The 22,100-nt window shown below is 35.7% G+C and overlaps 1 protein-coding gene across 7 annotated transcripts in view; it reads left to right on the top strand.

The window, feature by feature from the left end:
- The window catches only part of DZIP3 (DAZ interacting zinc finger protein 3), a 97,760-nt gene extending 77,647 nt beyond the window's left edge, over positions 1-20,113 (top strand). For 4 of the 7 annotated variants that reach the window (XM_033211356.1, XM_033211361.1, XM_033211358.1 and 1 more), the window contains 9 exons: positions 1,024-1,127; positions 2,734-2,821; positions 4,453-4,554; positions 11,478-11,603; positions 13,676-13,815; positions 15,197-15,317; positions 15,805-15,948; positions 16,035-16,136; positions 18,002-20,113. In XM_033211356.1, the coding sequence (XP_033067247.1) occupies positions 1,024-1,127; positions 2,734-2,821; positions 4,453-4,554; positions 11,478-11,603; positions 13,676-13,815; positions 15,197-15,317; positions 15,805-15,948; positions 16,035-16,136; positions 18,002-18,112 (1,038 nt within the window). In that variant the 3' untranslated portion in view covers positions 18,113-20,113. Of the gene's footprint in view, positions 1-1,023; positions 1,128-2,733; positions 2,822-4,452; positions 4,555-11,477; positions 11,604-13,675; positions 13,816-15,196; positions 15,318-15,804; positions 15,949-16,034; positions 16,137-18,001 lie in introns of those variants that run through there. The other 3 variants (XM_033211359.1, XM_033211360.1, XR_004437122.1) reach the window with 3 other exon arrangements.
- Positions 20,114-22,100: the final 1,987 nt, after the last annotated feature.

Raw genomic sequence — 22,100 nt, 5'->3', positions numbered from 1 at the left:
CAGATTACTTTAAAAGCTCAAGTTTGTATACAGTGTTTTTTTTTTTTTTTTTTTTTTTTTTTTTGAGGCGGAGTCTCGCTCTGTCGCCCGGACTGGAGTGCAGTGGCCAGATCTCAGCTCACTGCAAGCTCCGCCTCCCGGGTTTCCGCCATTCTCCTGCCTCAGCCTCCCGAGTAGCTGGGACTACAGGCGCCCGCCACCTCGCCCGGCTAGTTTTTGTATTTTTAGTAGAGACGGGGTTTCACCGTATTAGCCAGGATGGTCTCGATCTCCCGACCTTGTGATCCGCCCGTCTCGGCCTCCCAAAGTGCTGGGATTACAGGCTTGAGCCACCGCGCCCGGCCTACAGTGTTTTTTATTGTTTTTAATCAGTAAGTTTCTTTGTGCTTCTATTATTAATTTTAGAAAGAAAGAACTTTCTAATACTTAGTATATACTGTCCAACAGTGTATTTTAGTGAATACTGAGTGTTTAGTAGTAAAAAACAGAAGCTAAATGAATACAAGTAGTGATATGGAAAGGATTCCTGCTGCGGGAGAGACACTGAACTACGTAATCTCCCAAGCCCATTTGTATCTTTCTGTATGATCTTATTATTACCTCTTCATCAATGACCAAAAAAATAGATAGCAGGAGTGTTCTCAAACTACTGCATGTTAGAATTACCAGACAGCTTTTAAAAATGCCAATGCCCAAGCTATACTCAGTATCAATCAGATTAGAATATCTGGGACAAAGGCATCATTTTTGAAAGTTTCTGAGATGATTCCAGTATGAGTGCACATTTGAAAAGACGTGCTCTAGAATGTTTACCAACCTAGTAACCATTAAATAAGGAAATTAGAATTGCATAGGTGGCATTGATTTAAAAGCTTTTGTGATGTATCTTGAATGGTCAAGGAACCTAGATGCTATTGGAAGAAATTGAGAAATAGCTTTAAATTTACTTGAGATGATTGAGAAGAGAATGTTCCTTTACAAGCACACCTTCAACTTCTTTCTCTTTCTCTCAAAAACCTGTAGGTGTATTTCTTACAGTGTCGTAGGGATTTTGGTTTGCTTCATCTAGAGCAGACTGAAAAGGAATGTCTCAATCAGCTTGCCAGGGTGACTCACATGGCAGCGAGGTAATCTTTCCCTCTTCCTTAATGCATATTAATTTTAGAGATGTTAGCAAGTGTCTCCATGGTTGAATGTAATCTGTGATATGTTTTACATATGTGACATCAGAGTTCTTAAAGAAGCTCTTGTGGGTTTTTTGTTTTGTTTTGTTTTGTTTTGTTTCGTTTTTTTCCCCCCTGAAATTCCTTTTACCAGAAGCTGCTGTTGTTGTTGTTGTTGTTGTTAAACCTCAAAAGTCGTTTAGTTACTTTGATGCTTGTACTTGGCTGCTTCTGCTGAAGCACTGAGAAGTCTACTGAGTACTATGTACAATAGTAGCTGCTGAAAGATTTTTTCCCTTTCTCTGTAGTGAAGTAGATCGAAAGTCTCAGAGACATACATGAACACCAGATACTTATGAAACAAGGTAGATTCTAATTGGAAGACTTTTTTTCTAATTGTTTTCCTTCATAATACCTGATTTTAAACACCTAGGGAATATGTTGAGGGAAACATCAGTATTAACACCTAAATCGTATGTTAAGGGTAGTCTTCTGCTATGCTTTTATAGTAATTATAGAGTAATTTTCAAATATTGAACAGGTTGCATGAAACTCTCCTTGAATGTATAATTTCATGGGGTACACCACACTTAAAGAATTAATTAAATTAGAATCTCTGGGACCCAGGCATCATTATTTTTAAATGATTAGTATTTTAATAATCAGCATTGTTCTTTCATTCTAAAGAATCAGAGTCTTTGATGTTTCACAAGATTATCAGGATATACTGATGTGCACTCAGGGAAGTACTGTTGTAAATGATCTATTTTTGCTTGCTAGAAGCAGAAAGAGTGCTCTATACATTAGGATATTATGGAACTTCTTTGTATGAGATTATCCTAGTGATAACTTGTTCAGCTCTTATAAAATTGTTGGGCTGGGTGATACTGGCGTGGGATGTTATAATGGATAAAACCTTTTAAAAGGCCATATGAAATATTTTTTCTAGAGATAATAGACCCTAACGACTTCAAAGTTGTTCCTACCTTTGTTAAGTCATTTGGTAGGCATGAGTTGATATAACTATTGTTTGTGCAATTTATGTACTGTATAAAGGCAGCAACCTCATTTATCCTCATAGGGTATTTCTAATTTATCCTCCCAGAGACAGTATCTTTTTCTAATTTGCAAAGGAGCCATATAGGCCAACCATGGCTTTTTCATGTCGGAGTGAATGTGAAGATAGTCCAAAACTTGCTTCCAACGTGGGTCAACATTTTAGAGAACACCACGGTATTAGATTACTGAGGCTTTCCTGCTTCATTGTAAAGATTCCTTACAAAAGTTTTATAATATGTACTAAAAATATATCATCAAGATAGAAAAAAAAACTTGTTCTGGAAGCATCAATTACATTTGCTCTTGAAAAATGAATTTTTTATTACTGTTTTTGTTATTTTTAATAACACACCTGTCCATACCTCTTTATGCCCATTTGAAGTAATTGTTGGTGATGGGGGTAGTTTTGTTTTTTGTTGACATATATGCTAGAAAGCATGATAGACATGTTTGGAAATCTCAGTGTTATAAAAAGAAAGAACTTTCTTTTGTGTCTCCTTTTCTACAACAGCAACCTAGAATCACTTCAATTAAAGGCTGCAGTAGACAGTTGGAATGCCATTGTGGCAGATGTTAGAAACAAGATTGCATTCCTCAGGGTAAGTCCTGAAGTATATTTAGAGAAAATTGGCTTAATGTTATAGATGATGTAAAGTTAGAAAACATATTAGCAGAAAAAATTAAAGAAGAACATATTTTCCATTTTAGTTATTAAAGTTTATGCCTTCACTTTGAGATTACTTCCTTGTGGTTGGTTGTAGATAACATCCTAGATTCACACATATAGTCTTTTATATCCTTAGTCAAGAAAATAATAAACTCAAAAATTGTGCCCTCACACCTAGCTTTCCTAGAATTTCAAAGCTAACAGTGCCACAATCAAAACTAAATGTTTTGGCCAGGCACAGTGGCTTATGCCTGTAATCCCAGCATTTTGGGAGCCAAAGCGAGAGGATCACTTGAGCCAGGTGCTCAAGGTTGTGGTGAGCTATGATCATGCCACTGCACTACAGCCTGGACTACAGAGTGAGACTCTGTCTCTAAAAGAAAATTTGGAATAAAAGCTAAATGTTTTAATGCAGTCTGAGTAATAATGTGTTTACAGAATTAAAAGGAAAATCAAGTAGGCCTGTATTTGTTTTCAGTCTAACTTTTTATGTAATTATTCCATAATGCAAAATCGTAAATTCCTAAGTACTGGTGTAGGACCATGCTGCAGATAATCTAAAGAGATAAGCCACTGACTATTTATTAATTGATTTTATTTTAGAATCTTTTTATATTTATATACTAAGGTCGATATATAATGTTGATTTTTTTGTGATTTCACAACACTGTCAGCAAAAAAAACAAAAAAACCTTGCCATTCAATTGTGAAGTGCCAAAAGCAACTGCATATTTGTCCAGCTCCCTTGGGGGTTTTCACTGTTTCTCTCCAAACTCTTTCTTACTCAGTCTTTAGTGATGCTTAGGGTTTCTGTTGGGTTTATTCAAAATTTTGGCCTCAAAAGACCTGCCCCATGTTTTCTTCCAAGCACATGTCCTCCATGCAGAAGTTTCTAAATGTTTTGTTTTATAAGACTTTCTTTCCCAGTTCTTATGGGTTCTTTACAAAATAATGTGGTAAGCAAAAGTGGGGACAATGCCAAAAAATGTTGAAAACGTGTTGTTAAACTTCCAGGTGGGAGTTTTTGTCAGAATCCAAGAGAATAAAATGTACATGGAGCTAGAGCAAGCTAGAGTTACAGATTGTGAGATAAACACAATGTAGAATTTAGTAAGTAATCTCTGAAATTTTTCCTTCAGTTTTTAAAATGAACATTTGCAAGTAGTTTAACTGCTTGTTACAAATACATTTTTTCTTCTATTTTTTAGCCAGTATAATATTTATAGCTTCTTGAATCTTTAGTCTCTTTTTTTATTTATGTCAGTGGTTCCTATTTTAGAGCTGAAAATTTTGGAAACACTGAGGAATTATCACAAGGATCTGTGAATTATCTGTGTCTCTGTTTCTTATTAACCAATAATGACTCTTAAAAATACAACTGTTTACATGTGGGGATGGTCTGTAGAATTTTTTTTTTTAGTCAGAACCTGTTTTTATATTATTTCTGACAGGTTGGGAACCACTCTTTTACGTTGTATTATTCAAAACTACATCAGATATTCCCATATGCTGTCTCTTTAAAGTTGGTTGTTGTCTAAAGTATTTTTAGTCTTCTTCTACCAGACACAGTACAATGAACAAATAAACAAAGTAAAGCAAGGATTTGCCTTGAGTACCTTGCCTCCAGTCCAGCTTCCTCCTCCACCACCCAGTCCTGAGATACTGGTAAGAAATACAACATTTTGAATAATTGCCCTTTTCATTTTGACAAATGGTAAGGGCTGTGAAACACTGAATATACAGTATGTTTAATGTGTGTTCAAAATGGAATAGGGGCATATTGTGAGTATCAGTTGTAATTAAGACCATACCTTCGAGTCACCAGATGAAATAATTAGATGGGTGAGGGCTGTACAATAGGTTATATCACTGGATTTTAGTGAAGCATTTGATATACATAGAGTAATATTTTCTCATTCATCCTATTTCACCTACCTTGTGGGAGCTAAATGATGAATACTCAGACTTCCCAGTGTCCTCATGTTACCACTAGATCAGAGGTCCCCAACCCCTGGGCCATGGACCAGTGCACAGCAGGAGGTGAGCGGTGGATAAACAAGCAAAACTTTATGTACAGCTGCTCCCCATTGCTCACAATACCATCTGAGCTCCGCATCCTGTCAGATCAGCTGCAGCACTAGATTCTCACAGGAGTATGAACCATATTGTGAACTATGCATGTCAAGGATCTAGGTTGTATGCTCCTTGTGAGAATCTAATGCCTGATGATCTGTCACTGTCTCCCATCATCCCCAGATGGGACTATCTAGTTGCAGAAAAACAAGCTTGGGGCTCCCACTTATTCTACATTATAGTGAATTATATAATTATTTTATTATACATTACAATGTAATAATACTAGAAATAAAGTGCACAATAAATGTAATGTGCTTGAATTCTCCCAAAACCATCTCTACTCCCCGGTTCATGAAAAAATTATCTTCCATGAAACCAGTCCCTGGTGCCAAAAAGATTGGGGACCACTGCACGAGATGACTGAAACATCTCAATGTAATACCCTGCACAGCTGGACCTCACCTCTGCATTTCTACTTCAGACTTTCTTTTTGTGAAGTTTTATATTCTATTCTACCTTCAACAGCAAGGACAGCTTTTACTTCTGCCCCTTCTCTGCTTGTTGTTAGGGACAAGTGGATCTTAATCAGATAAACTAATCCCCATACTGTATTTTTGGGAAACATAGTTCCCTAAAACTCAGTAAATTCACACAACTGTCCAAAAGACCTTTTAAGAAGGTGTCATTAGATGATTATTTGTATTATTCTAAGAGATCTGGTGATAGGAAGAGAGGAAAAATGTAAGATATTTGGGGACAGATGGCTTTGATATCACCACTCCTACTTATAATAGAAATCTAAAAATGTTATTTCTCCTCATGGTTGAGTATAACAAAGAATTTAAAAATTATATCATTTGTATGGATACTGTTTCAAAAGCAGGATCTATAACTAAAAGAATTATGGGATATATACCATGGGCTTTAGTTTAGAATGATAGTATTGCCTTTTATATTTTTGGTTAATTCAGTTTCTATAGGAACAGTGGATTATGAACATTATTATTCTAGGTTTGGATCATCATCATACCCAACTACTCTGATAAGGAATGTGTTCCAGAGAAATTCCAAAGATTCCCTGTAGTAACACATATTTTTTTGTAGGATATCTAAAAACACTGTACCTTCTGCACATATTCAAAATACTGCCCTTAGATTGTAGTTAAACTCTTCCATGGCTCTTAACTATAAAATGGGTCCACAGACTGTGAAGCTACATACAGAGCTGTTGTTTGGAGTTTCCTGGAAGCAGACCAGTATAAGCCTTGGCTGTCTGATGCAAGTGATACTCTGTGTCTGACAAACATAGTCAAACCTTGACCTCCAGACCCTCCAGATCTTTTTATCCCTTTGGAGACTTTCTTATGTCTGACGTGTCTTACCCAGGTTTAGTTAAGTACAAAAACCCACTGGCAGTTAGGCTGTGTGGTAATTTATAAGCATCCTTTGCTAACATTCTGAGGGGTTCACCTGTATCTTTTGTGCTACCTAATTAGGGTCATTGCTGTGCTTGATTAAGCTAACAGTTGTGTTAAAGTACAAGCATTGGTGACCACTGAACATTAAAGGAGAGAGTTTGGGAGAAGAGCAGCTAGAAACATTACAGCGCTATTTGCTGTAAACTGAGATGGTACATACAATGGAAGTACACTAATGAGGTCTGGGTTCAGATCCTAACTTTGTGAAGAGCTATGTTGATCTTGGGAAAATCAGCTCTTCTGGACTTTTGCTTTCCCATCAATAAATTAGGAAATTGTACTGGATGATCTGATCACTCAAGTCCCATCCATTTCTGGGATACTAGTATTCTGAGGAGTGGTCTTCAGACTTACATAGTAGAAAATTCTGTGAAAGTGTGGATTGTTCCCAGTTTAACCCAGTAATTCTATATGTTTCATTGTATCTTGATTTTTGTAACTTGGCTGTTTAATCCTCAAAGAACTGTTAGTACCATTAAAAAGATCATGCAACGGTTATTTAAAATACACAAATCAGTAAATATGATACATCATATCAACAGAAAGAAAGACAAAAACCATATGATCATTTCAATAGATGCAGAAAAAACATTTGACAAAATTCAACATCACTTTATGATTAAAATGTTTAAAAAATTAGGTAGAGGAGGAACATACCTCAACACAATAAAGGCTATATATGACAAACCCACAGCTAACATTATACTAAATGGGAAGAGGTTAAAAGTGTTTCCTCTGAGATCTGAAACAAGACAAGGATGCCCACTTTATTTCTAATAAAAATAGTACTAGAAATCCTAGCCAGAGCAGTTAGGCAAGAGAAAGAAATAAAAGACATCCAAATTGGAAAGAAGGGAGTCAGATTGTCCCTTTTTTCAAACAAATGATCTTATATATAAAAAATCCCGGCCGGGCGCGGTGGCTCAAGCCTGTAATCCCAGCACTTTGGGAGGCCCAGGCGGGCGGATCATGAGGTCAGGAGATCAAGACCATCCTGGCTAACATGGTGAAACCCCGTCTCTACTAAAAACTACAAAAAACTAGCCGGGCGTGGTGGCGGGCGCCTGTAGTCCCAGCTACCCGGGAGGCTGAGGCAGGAGAATGGCGTGAACCCGGGAGGTGGAGCTTGCAATGAGCTGAGATCCGGCCACAGCACTCCAGCCTGGGTGACAGAGCGAGACTCCATCTCAAAAAAAAAAAAAAAGAAAATCCCAATGACTCCACTTAAAAACTCCTAGAACTAACAACTTTGGTAAAGATTCAGGATACAAAATCAACATACAAGAATTAATAGCATTTCTGTTTACTAATAGTGAACAATCTGAAAAAGAAATTAAGAAAATCACATTTACAATAGCTACAAAAAACAAAGGTACCTGGAAATAAATTTAACCAAGGAGGAGAAAGATCACTACCCTGAAAACTATAAAACATCGATGAAAGAAATTGAGGGCATATTTTTCCATAAATGGAAAAATATGTCATATTCATGAATAAGAAGAATTCAAGGAAATGCAAATCAGAATTACAGGATATCACCTCACTTTAGTTATTACAGCTACTGGTACCCCAACAGATATATAGACCAATGGAACAGAACAGAGGCCTCAGAAATAAAGCCACACATCTACAACCATCTCATCTTTAACAAACCTGACAAAAACAAGCAATAGGGAAAAGATTCCCTATTTAATAAATGGTGTTGGGAAAACTGGCTAGCCATATGCAGAAAACTGAAACTGGACCCCTTCCTTACACCTTATACAAAAATCAACTCAAAATGGATTAAAGACTTAAATGTAAGACCTAAAACCCTAAAAACCCTAGAAGAAAACCTAGGCAACACCATTCAGGACATAGGCATGGGCAAAGACTTCATGACTAAAACATCAAAAGCAATGGCAACAAAAGCCAAAACTGACAAATGGGATCTAATTAAAGAGCTTCTGCACAGCAAAAGAAACTATCTTCAGAATGAACAGGCAACCTACAGAATAGGAGAAAATTTTTGCAATCTGTCCATCTGACAAAGGGCTAATATCCAGAATCTACAAAGAACTTAAACAAATTTACAGGAAAAAATCAACCCCATCAAGAAGTGGGTGAAGGATATGAACAGACACTTCTCAAAAGAAGACATTTATGTGGCCGACAAACATATGAAAAAAAGCTCATCATCACTGGTTATTAGAGAAATGCAAATCAGAACCACAATGAGATACCATCTCATGCCAGTTAGAATGGCAATCATTAAAAAGTCAGGAAACAATAGATACTAGAGAGAATGTGGAGAAATAGGAACACTTTTACACTGTTGGTGGGAGTGTAAATTAGTTCAACCATTGTGGAAGACAGTATGGCGATTCCTCAAGGATCTAGAACCAGAAATACCATTTGACTCAGCAATCCCATTACTAGGCATATACCCAAAGGATTATAAATAATTCTACTATAAAGACACATGCACACGTATGTTTATTGCAGCACTGTTCACAATAGCAAAGACTTGGAACCAACCCAAATGCCCATCAGTGATAGACTGGATAAAGAAAATGTGGCAAATATACACCATGGAATACTCTGCCATCATAAAAAAGGATGTGTTCATGTCCTTTGCAGGGACATGGATGAAGTTAGAAACCATCATTCTCAGCAAACTAACACAGGAACAGAAAACCAAACACTGCATATTCTCACTTATAAGTGGGAGTTGAACAATGAGAACGCATGGACACAGGGAGGGGAACATCACACACTGGGGCCTGTTGTAGGGTGGGGAGCTAGGGGAGGGATAGCATTAGGAGAAATACTTAATGTAGTTGAAGGGTTGATGGGTGCAGCAAACCAGCATGGCATGTGTATACCTATGTAACAAACCTGCACATTCTGCATATGTATCCCAGAACTTAAAGTAAAATAATTTTTTAAAAATAGCTATTATAAAAAAAAAAAGATATCAAATGTTGGTGATGATGTGGAGAAAAGGGAACCCTTACACACTGTTGGTGGGAATGTAAATTAGGACAGCTATTATGGAAAACAGTATCGAGGTTCCTCAAAAAATTAAAAATAGAACTACCATATGATCCACTGGGTATACTACTGGGTATAGTGGGAAAGGACATGAAGTCAAGTATCCTAAAGAGACATCTGCAATCCCATGTTCACTGCAACATTATTTACAATTGCTAAGATATGGCATCTATTTAAGTGTCCATAAAGGTTGAATGGATAAAGAAAATGTATATATACACAATGAAATACTATTTAGTCATAAAAAAGAATGAAATCTTGTTATTTGTGACAACATGGATGACCCTGGAGGACATTATATTAAATTAAATAAGCCAGACAAATACTACCTGATCCCACACATGTGGAATCTAAAAGAGTTGGTCTCATAAAATTAATTAGTAGAACAGTGGTTACCAGAGACTAGGGAGGATAGATGGAAGGCGAGCACAGGGAGAGGTTGGTTGGTCAATGGGTACAATTAGGAAGGATAAGTTCTGGCATTCTATTTAGTAAGATTATTATAGTTAAGAGTAAGGTATTGTATATCTCAAAATGGCTAGAAGAGAGGATTTTGAATATTACCACCACAAAGAAATGACAAATGAGGTGATGATATGCCAGTTACCCTTTGATCATTACACAGTATATACATGTATGAAAACATCACATTGTACCCCTAAAAATGTACAATTACGTGTCCATCAAAAATAAAAATAAAGTGTTAAGTAATAGTGGTTCTCAAACAGAGCAGGACTGTTGACTGAGTACCCACTATTCTTTCATTTTTTTAAGACTTTACATGTAAAAAATTTGACACATATGTAAAAAATAGTATGAACCTCTTCAAACCCAGGAGCCAGCCTCAGCATTATCAACATATTGTCAGCCTTGTTTTATGTCATTCCCTTTTTCCTCTCCACTGGAATATTTTAAAGCAAACCCCAGATATCATTCAATTTATCCATTTATACTTTGGGCTACATCCTAAAAGATGAGGAACTCTTACTGGGTATAATCATAACACCATTGTCTTACCTAAGAAAATTGTAATTTTTAATATCCAGTTGGAATTTTTATTTTCCCAGTTGTTTAAAAAAATCTTTTTCTTACCCAGCAGGTACATAATATTCTTTTCAGACGTTAAGACTCAAATGCCAATCCAGTCTATCCGTTGTAAAGTTCCCCATTAATATTTCATATGATAGTTTTAGGATATTAATTAGAGCTATGTTGCTGTTCCTCATTTTTTAAGTTCAGTAACTTAATTGTTATTGAACTCCTGCTTTATGCTTTATGCCAGTAGTAGGCCTGGCACATAGTACATATTCAATAAATCTGCCCCCTTCTGTACTCCAGCCATCAAGGTATCTTTTCCACAGATAGCTGCTAAGAAGGTCTAGATTTCCATAACCCCCTGGGAAGTACAGTAATACCCACAAGCATATCTGCAAATCACTATATCAGAGTTTATCTCCCAGGCCCATCCCACTTCCTCCTCCAACTCTCCTTGGAACTAAACATTAAGTCAGAATTTCATCAAGTATTACCTCCAATATAAAATATTTTCTATGGATAACTTTGGGTTGTTCTGTGAAATTTCTGAGTATCAGTATTGCCTACCAACATGGATAACACTTCCTGAGAATCTCCTTTGCATAGTCCTATATGATTACAGTTGGGAGGGAACCTTAATGATTACTTTATACAACCCTCTCATTTTATCGTTTAGGAAATTGGTTTCCAAGGTTATTCAACTAGGTAGAGAGAAATATGACTAGAATCTATTTCTTTTCTGTCTTTGTCAATGCTGTTTTCAGTTTATCTCATTGCCCTTTGTTTTTCTGATATTCATATATTTCATTATCTGACATACATTGTTTCTAATGTGCTTTGTATCTTGAGTTCAGATGAGTGTCTCTCCCCCCCCATATTGCTGTATGAATTTAGATGATGTTCTAAATAAATGTATAAATATGTGCGGGGTTTTTTGTTTGTTATTATTATTTTTTTCTATTTTAGATGCAGCAGTTCTTAGGAAGACCCCTTGTGAAAGAATCTTTCTTTAGACCCATACTTACTGTTCCCCAAATGCCTGCAGTTTGTCCCGGAGTCGTCTCTGCGACTGGCCAACCTAGAGCCCCCCTGGTAAAAGCTTTCTTGGTGGAATAGATGTTAATTAGTTTATTACTCTAGTGGCCTTCCTGAATGAGTATCTTCATTTCGTTCATTTATTTGATATGATAATGATGGTGGTGATGGTGATGAATGAATGCTTCCTGTCAAGCACTGTGCTCAGGGTGTTACTTATATTATTTAACTGATACTAGCTTAGTTTTGGGATACAAAGATAAATATGTTTTTATACTACAGAATCCTTAAAATTATAGTATTGCTTCTGAAACAGGAAACAATGAAGGGTAAATTGATGTTTTTAATAGATTTTTTTGGCATGGTTGTTGGGAAGATTGAAAAGCAAAGAAGCTAAGTCACAACAAACTAAATTATAAATTTTATTTCCACACACATACACACACATAGTAGGATATTGTTTCAACTGTATCTATAAACAGACAATAAAATATAGCATCACCTTGGAACGTAAACTGTAAAGTTATAAATCTTCCCAGCTACAAATAGCCAGATAAACTTTATCCAAACCTGAAGAAGGAACAAATAAATTTGAAATTACCAAAATTATCAGTTGTAATCTTGGTGAAGGTAAACTTTTTTTTATTAAAGAAAAATCTTCCAAAAGAATGATGTTAGATGTAATTAATGAAAATTCTCTAAGCTGCATTTTCCTATATTTAGGTGCAATTAATTGTTTCTTTTCTTTTCTGGTCCCCATATATTGCTAATAGTTTCCTTTTGAAATATATGGTCAGATGAACTCTGCTCATTATTGTCGAGGCTACCTGTCTATAAACAAATCTGTATATAGTCCTTAACATGCTAAATAAGTAACACATCTTTTTATTACCATGATATTACAGTGTTAACTCTTGCAATTTGCTTGCCAACCATTCTATAAGAAACTATGATAAAATTTTATTAAAAACATTAGAATACCTTAACCTCCTAATTACTTTCTGATTCCTGGGGTAAAGCTTGACATTGAAGCAAATTCAGATTTCTGGGAAATATTCTGCTTCTCCTCACTTATTAGGCTCTGTACAAATTATTACAATGACTGTTAGTAGTTGCTAGTTTTTCATGAATAATAACCTAATATTAGAAAATGACCCATTAGAGCCTTACATAAAAGGTACGGTGTTCATGATTATCTTAGTAATCAGATGAGCACTCCAAAAATATTCACTTATTATATTATTTAATTAGAATCTTAAGAAGGAACTACCATAAAATATGGAGAAAACTGACAGTTTCATGGTTAAGAGTCACAACAACTTCTGTACCACCTTTGTCTACAACATTGATGAGACATTGGGCAGAGCAATTCTAGCAGTATTCCCATCTTTATTTGGTTGTTTGAAAATGTAACTTTACTTTCTTGTTAAAAAGGTATATATGCTAATCACAAAATATGAATAATATAGAAATGTAAGCACATTAGAAAACAAAGTTACTGTGCAACTGAATCCCTAAGAAATAATCACTTCTTATGCATGGTAATTTACAGACCTTTCTCCGTGTATACATATGCATTTTAAATTTTTTAATATAAAAGGAAGTAATATCATACTGTGCCATAGACGTTTTAAAAAATCATATTGCATGCATATCTCTTATGCCCAGACATACAGTTCTATTTTTAAAAACTCGATTAGATGTGCCATAATTTATTCATTCCTCTATAGACATCAGGTTTTTTTCAGTTTTCACTGTTAAAAAAGAAATAGCAGTAAACAGCCTTCATGTTTTTTGTACATGTGTGTAATTACTGAAGCAAGCATGTCCTATTTTAAAAATAAGTTTTAAATATTTATAAACAGTTAGAAATATTGTTTGTATTAGTTAACAGAAAAACCCTAAAAGGGATTGTGTATGTCAATATTCTTCTTCATTCTATCCATTTTCTTTGTCCTATTTTAAAAATAAGTTTAAAATAAACAATTAGAAATATTAATTAAGAGAAAAACTTTAAAAATTGAATGTGTATGCCAGTACTCTTCTTCATTGTACCCATTTTCTGACATATAGGAATGTAACTTCTTCATAATTAAACCTGATGGGCTATAACTCTCTGCCTCTTACAGATGACTGGCATAGCCTGGGCGCTGCCAGCACCTGTGGGAGACGCTGTGCCTCCCAGTGCAGGTCTGGGGAGTGATCCCTCCATGATGAACTGGGAGAGAATTACAGACAGGCTGAAAACTGCCTTTCCACAACAAACCAGGTATCTTAGTTTTTATTTACTGTTGGGTACAGATCATATTCTCCAGTTTTCATAGCCATAATTGTGGCAATGAAACATTTCAGCGAAATATAACAAACACAAAAAAAGTACAGATGTTTCCTTACCTTGACCTTGGTAAGGACAAAGAAATTTACCAAGAAGGGACAGTGTTCAGTGGTGAACCTCTTCGTTAAAAAGTTACTAGTCTTAAATCATGAGAGAATAACTTTAAATTTAGGTTTGCTCATTTACTGAAAGTACAACTAGACATAAACTTACCCAATTTTAATGACACTAACTGCCATAATTATCTTAACCTATCTCCAAAGTGAATTTTAAGTTGATTGTATGCTATATAAGCCCAAACATCTTTAGAATTTAATTTCCTAATTTCCTTATTTTTGAGAGTCCTTATAGTTTCTTTGTTGGAGAACACACTAAAAATGCAAGAAATCGTAACTTTACTGTGCTTTTCACGGTCTACCTTAGGTAGAAAGATATTTAATTATATTCCTACACAAATGAAGTTTCTTTTATCTCAACTCATGTCTAAGGAAATAATTCTACTTTTCACAAGTATTTTTGAGTACAAACATATAATATATATACTGGCACACTTCATTGTTAAATTATAATTTTATAAATTTCATAATAGTGAATAGATAATACAATAGAACTCTAGTACAGTTGTTATAAATATGTATAAAAACATTATAAATCAAAGGTAGCTGCATAAGGCTGATGACATGACGCTTCATTTGGGAAACAAAAATATTTCATTCTACTTTGTCCCATCAAAAATGTAGATGCAAGCTTTGGGTCAGTGGATCTTGGGAGTTGAAAAGGAACATACCAATTAAAATAATTGTGGGTTCTTTCATTATATAATCAATGTAATTTTTAACCTTTGCTTTCCTGTTCTGTTTAATCTTTGTTTTCTGAGTTTTACAAAAGTACAACTATTAACACTGATAAGAGAGAAACCAATAGCAACATAGTTAAAAATAATGTTATCCTGAGCAAGAGACCACTTGAGAGATGGTATAAAGAAGCCAGTGCATAAATAAGTGGATGAACTTAATTTTCACCTAGTGAGCTCTCAAAAACAAAGTCTCTTTTTGGAAAGAAAATAAGTACTAAACTTTATCACTCATGAACACATTAAGTATCATTAATGAACACAATTAGGAGTTTTCATTTTGGTTTAAGATAAATGCAGATGGACCTGTGATCACTTTTTTAGATCAAAGACCTAAAGAGTCCTGTCTATATGATACACATCAATCATAATGATAGGATTTTATATCTCCTTTGGTGGGCACATCCTCAAAGGTACTAAGGAAAATCATTACTGCCCTTTCCTTTCCTTGATCTCTTCCAGAAAAGAGCTTACAGATTTCTTACGGAAACTGAAGGATGCTCATGGAAAGTCCTTATCTGGACTGACATTTGATGAAATTGTTTGCAAGATTTCCCAGTTTATTGACCCCAAAAAGTCTCAGGTAAAATGCGAAAACAGCCAAAAAACCTGTATCTCTCTGCCCTTAACTCTAGTAGTTAACTGTTTTAATTATCTCCATAACCTGTTCAGCAAATCAGTAACTTGTAATCATATTAAATCATCCATTAACAGTAAATAACAACTTCAACTTACCAGTTGATATCAGCAGTCTTTTTGAAATGCCTATTACCTAATCATTCTAGAAGAAAACTGACCTCCTTGAAATTTGCTCTAGTTACTTTGAATGAGTGTAAAGAGATACTTTCTGATTTTCTTGAAAGATTTATTTTAATTAAAAGAATGTATAGAGTTATTTTTGTTTTTACCTAGCTATGAGTATACAAGTATTGCCACCATTTTGTTCAAGATTTCTCACAAATCTGATTATTTACCCTTTTGCTAGTTCTTACTATACCCCATTCTGTGCTAATGTGTCAGCTCTTACTAGGACAATTCTGAAAAAATAAACATTATATTCTTATTTTCAGAGTCAAGGAAAATCAGTGTCAAATGTTAATTGTGTTTCACCTAGTCATTCTCCATCACAGCCTAATGCTGCCCAGTCCCCAAAACCAGCATGGAGGCCCCTCACTTCACAAGGTCCTGCCACGTGGGAAGGAGCCAATAATCCAGTAAGACTGAAATTGATGATTCTGAACACATTTAGATATGGGAGAAAACAATGAGCTAAATTTAACATTTTCTGTATTTTCCCTAGGATGAGGAAGAGGAAGAAGAAGAGCCTTGTGTGATCTGTCATGAGAATCTGTCTCCAGAAAATCTTTCAGTTTTGCCTTGCGCTCACAAATTCCACGCTCAGGTAACACTTTAAATTTTCCCATTAATCAGCTAAATGAGATTCATACTGTCTTACTTACTGTTGTATATAGGCATCATTATCCATTGTGGTCTCACAAGTTCCACTGGGTATAACTGTGAGCTTTTGGGTACCACACAGAAACATTTATGCTTTTCCCATACGTAACCATGGATTGCATTGTGCCCTGTCAGATCTCCATCCACCCTACCAAAGAAGGGGACAATGTTGAGAGTCAGATCGTACACAGTAGACAGTTCCTTCTAACAGAACTGGGACAAATATTGATTGACGTGGTAGTCTAGTGGCAGAACCAGCAACAGCACCACTTGAAATTGACATGCTATAAATACCACATAGTGTTCTTTGTCCATAATTAATGACAGCCCCCTTTCATAAAGCATAAGATTTATTAGTCTCCCCAGGCTCCTATATTTGCTTTTGAAAGATACTCAGGCTTGAGTTTTGATGTTAGAAAAATGTGAGGTTGGACTGGGCGTGGTGGCTAACACCTGTAATCCGAGCACTTTAGGAGGCTGAGGCAGGCGGATCACGAGGTCAGGAGATTGAGACCATCCTGGCTAACACGGTGAAACCCCATTTCTACTAAAAATACAGAAACAAAGTTAGCCGGGCATGGTGGCAGACACCTGTAGTCCCAGCTACTCGGGAGGCTGAGGTGGGAGAGTGGCATGAACCCAGGAGGTGGAGCTTGAGTGAGCCGAGATTGGGCCACTGCACTCCAGCCTGGGTGACAGAGCAAGACTCCATCTCAAAAAAAGAAAAAAATGTGAGGTTGTCATGTCTTTTGTTGATTCTTGGCATTTATATAAATTCTGGTGTTACTGCCACACAGTTGCTATTGATATATAATTTAGGATCCAAGTCCTCTGTTGCAGAGATGTAATTTGACACAGGAAAGGTAGTCATAGAAAAGAAAGGCTTTTCAGGGAAGTGAATAATAGCCAGTTCAGTCAAGCCATGTTTGTAAGACATCATTTCAAAGATATGATTTGTGGTAGCTGGTACAGAATAATATTTTGTATTTGCTCTAATATGAAGATACATCCACAAAACGCCTAATCCCAAAAGTTTTCTAGGAAAGATCCTTAGCCATTGACTTTCCCCTTTGAAGTTTTTAAGGTTCTGACAATTTAGGAAATACATGTTAAACAAAATGTATGCTACTCTTTGCCATTGCCCATGAGTAGAAAGCATATAATTCATTCAGGTTATTTTTTATGACTATAGTTAGTGGGCCTATTATATATAGTGCTTATTATTAATCCTCTCTCATCTGACCTGGCCCTCCATTATTTATATAGGTAAAAATGATTTGTTTTTGGAGAGTCGGTATTCAAGCAAGTGACTTAACAGATAGTTCATAGCCGAAAATGACTGTCATTATCACCAAAGAAAAAAATCTGAGAAATGTATTCATGATCTAGGGATTTTAACTGCAAACACCATAAGCATTTCATACCAGGTACTATTGACTTTTGTATGATTAGTTATGACTTTTTCTGAATTATAAATGAGAACAGTATATAGTAAACCAAAGAAAGAATATAGCAAGTTTCTCTAATTTCCTTGTCAGGAAGAATTGCTAATCAACTTGAAAATTGGGGTTGAAGGAAGAATTTCTAGTAGAATAAACTAGCTAAAAGGTATTGTGCAGTTACCACCTATTTTGTTCAGGAAACCACAGGGAAGGTGCCATGGTTGCAGCAATTGGCTTGACAGTCCACAGGGTAAGGCTTTAAAGATCCACCAGAAGACATATTGGTTGGTAACCCTGATGCATAGATTGACAACTGCCTCTGCTAGGCTAACTCTGAGAGACTGACATAAATCTTTTTGCTCCTTAGTGCATTAGACCATGGTTGATGCAACAGGGGACATGTCCAACCTGCAGACTCCACGTTTTGCTACCAGAAGAATACCCTGGTCACCCCAGTCAGCAGTTGCCCAAGATCTGATACAAGGTCAGGGGTGTCTATGCAAAGGAAGCTCAGTTTTCTTTTATTATGAGCTGCTTGTGTGAGTGGTGTAAAGCTGTGTGCTCTTCCATATAGTGCTAAAGAAGCCAGCTAATTTTATCAAAGCATCAGCCAAAGAAGTCAGAACAAATCTTCAGGACTTGTGAAATGAACTGAAAGAGCTTGAAGCAGATGGAATTTTAATAGTTATACTATATTTGCTCTTATCTTAGTAGGTTTTTTCTTGTAATGGAAACATAACTGTTAGTATATTTCTTAGTATGTTTTTCTTATCTTTTTAAATTCTTATTTCACTCATCCTTTACTCTCCCCTCAAGTATTCTACACTTTAATTTCCTGAAACAAATTTAAGCAAGAGGAAAAGGGAAATAGTAAAGAGGTAGGAAAATCCCACAGAAATTTGTGTTCCTTCTAACTTTTAAAACTACCTAAAAAATATAATTGATTTAAATTTTATCTCAATATTCCCCATTCTTTTATATCCCCTTAAATAGGTACCCATGAAGAGATTATGAGCTACTTGAAGGTGGAGACCAAACAGTGGTGTGTTGGAGCTGGCTTATAATGGCTCATGAGTGACAATCATTAGTTTGAGGGATTTTATGAGCCGGTTGTCAAGTTGTTGCTAGCTTGAAATCTGCCACAAAGGGAGCACTTACACCATAGAAATTGGTAAATGCTGTAAGTGAAGACCTACCTTTCCCTCAAGAGCTAGTTGTTAAACCTTTACCAGCATACTGCTGGACCTTGTCTAAAACTTCTTTGTGTTCCCAGTGTCTTGCCCAGTAGATACAGGATAAATATTGCCAGAATCAGATATCAGGAAGTAGTAAGAAAAGGAGTTAATATGCAAACTAAATCACTCACTCAGTTGTATAATTGAGATCTTCTGTTCATTTGTTTCTTGGACCTTAATCATTTGCATTTTGGAGAAAATTTTTTCTGCTTTAAAAGTCTGTAATTTCACTTTCTTGTGTCGGGGAGAGGGAAAAACTATTTGTCTATAGTTGCTTTTTGTGATGAAGTGAATACCCAGTGGGCTAAGTTGCATATCTAAAGCTTGTCACTAAGAATTTTCATTTTTAGCAGTCAAAAACCTATTTTGACAGTAGTGTTGTGTGAATGCTGTAAGTGTTGTACATGTCTCTGGTTTCAGAATTAAAAGAATTCAGAGTTACCTTGTGAGATAAATGTTCTTTGCTTCATATTCACAGTTTCACTTTCATTTAATTTATGGGGAAGAATAAATGCTTCCTGACTCAGAAACAATTTTGCCTGTATACTTCAGTGCAAATATATTTTGAAGTTACTTTTAAATCTTTATTTAAAACCTCTGTTTCTGTAACTGTGTTAAACGTATTCTTCTGTAATGAGAATAGACTGGAACATGTGAGGGAAAAATATCAAAACAAGATGGCAGTCATCTAGGCATGTAAAAATGCCAAGAATGTCTTAGAATTGCACAATTTAGAATGTATAGAGCCTTTAATCACCTTGTCTGGCACCTTGTATTAGTGCATTTTCATGCTGCTGATAAAGACATACCTGAGACTGGGCAATTTACAAAAGAAAGAGGTTTAATGGACTTATAGTTCCACATGACTGGGGAGGCCTGACAATCATGGCAGAAGGCAGAGAGGAGCATGGATGGCAACATGGATGGCAGCAGACAAGGAGAGAGAGTTGTGCAGGGAAACTCCCATTTTTAAAACCTTCAGATCTGGTAAGACTTACTATCCCAAGAACAGCATGGGAAAGACCTGCCCCCATGATTACATTGTTTCCCACCAGGTCCCTCCCACAACATGGAATTATGGGAGCTACAAGATGAGATTTGGTGGAGACAGAGAACCAAACCATATCACACTTTAAGGTCATGGTCATATAGCTAGTTATCTTGTAAAACCAATGTTTCTTAGTTCATATTTACAACTGCAATTTCACTTTCATTTAGAAAAGAATAAATGTTTCTTAATTGAACAACTATTTTATCTGTGTATTTCATTATAAGCATGTTCTGAAACTACTTGAAATCTTTACTTCAAATGTATCTTTCTGCTTAATTGGGCTTAAACTTTTTCTTCTGTTTTGAGAAACGTTAGGAAAATGGGAAGGAAAATATCCAAGAAGACAGTTATATAGACTTATAAAGTGCCACAATTGTTTTGGAATAACAGAATGCCAAAGTTCATTGGACCCTTAGTGACATATAATTCATTCTCTTATTTTACAGGTATGTTGTACCCAGTGTCACATGGCCAGATAGTAGCTAGGCCAGTCTCAGTACTTGAGGGTTCTGATGCCTCATCACATGCTTTCTCCACAAACTCATGCTGTAATGGGGTATTGGTGTTGACTTGCCCTGCTTAGCTCCAAGGATGGGGCCAGAGAACTTAATGCAGTAGTTGGTATATAGGGAGAATGTAGTAGGACAGTGCCCCAGAAAGTTATATTTAGTTCTTTAGGTGCTAAAGGTAATGGGATTATAGTTTTTTATGTATACTTTAAAGACAATTGCAGGGGTCATTCTACCACACAGAGTGATCACTGTCATGCCTGTGCCTACTGAGGGATGATCCAGAACACTCTACCCTGCTGAGAAATCCATTGAGGACCAGAAAGCTCTTAAAGTGGAAATATTTCCATCAAAAACAATCTGAAAGTATCCAGTAATATCACTGCAGCTGCTGTTAGATGATATGTCATAGATTTTCCTTCATATATATTGTCCATGTATATAACATTTTATAGCTTCTATGGGACACCTTCAAATGTGTTTAGTACCTCATTTGATCCATGAATAACTCTGAGGTGAGTGTTATTATGCTTATTTTACAAATGATGAATCTGAGACTCAAGTAAGAGGGAAATAATCTGTCCAAAGTCATAGGTACAAAGTGGCATTCTGAGATTTAATTGGAGTCCCTTAGCTGGTATTCTTTTCATAGTTGCAGCCTCACTTTGGGTTGACTTTGTGCACACGAGAAATATAGTCTTTTCTTCCTTTTAAATAAATTTTATGATAAATTTTATTTTATGATTAATTCAGGGAAGGTAGGCTTATGTTTCATCAGATTCAAAGTTAGCAAGAACCACCTGCATTTATAAAATACTCCTGGAATACCTTATCTATGAGCCTCTCAGATAAGAATTCTAGGATCACAGTAATGTGGGACTATTCTGGTTTATACCCAGATAAAAACAACAAATGAATACTAATTTGTTATAAAGATATATAGTTTGATTTTCTTGAGCTGGCAGTTTTCAGTAACTACTGCAGATTTGAATATGCTACTTAACAGAACTAATGGACTCTTGTTCTTAATTTTGTATCCTGGACCACCATCACATTACTCATGGTGTATTTATAACAATGCATATTCCACAAAGCTGTCTGGGAGTCTCCATTTGGAGTAAGTATCACAGGTATTCTGATGCACATTAAAATTTGAAAACAACTGCTGTAGTAAAAAGCAGATTTCTCACTCAGATCTAGGTTTAGATTATTGAATTCCATATCTAGCATATTGTATGATCATGAGGACATTACTTTTCTCAACCAGTTTCTTTTCTGGAAAATGGATAAAATGCTACTTGCCTGACTGCTGTCATTTTAAATGAACATTTCTTTTTTTTTTTTTCCAAAGTAGCAAACGAAATTTCCATTAGTCATTCAATCTATTTACACTTACTCCTTGATCATAAAATTATGAAAGGTTATCTTCAACTATCCTTATTAAAGCAGAGAGAGGAAAATATAACCAGTAGTCCAACTTCTATTTTCACATAGCCCCCAAAATGTTGAATGTTAAGTTTACTGCATAAAAATATCACACCCTCATAACATTTGCTTGATCCATTTAAACTACATGAACTTTAATAATTCCTAATACTGCCTAGCAAGGTTGAACAAACCGATAATGATCTAGGAGACTGAAAGTTTTGAAGATACGTAGGAAAGATATCT

This window comes from Trachypithecus francoisi, unplaced genomic scaffold, assembly GCF_009764315.1.
Source record: "Trachypithecus francoisi isolate TF-2019V2 unplaced genomic scaffold, Tfra_2.0 Lachesis_group0, whole genome shotgun sequence".
Lineage (NCBI taxonomy): Eukaryota > Metazoa > Chordata > Mammalia > Primates > Cercopithecidae > Trachypithecus > Trachypithecus francoisi.
The sequence above is the reverse complement of the archived record's forward strand: the minus strand, read 5'-3'. Positions and strand labels throughout refer to the sequence as shown.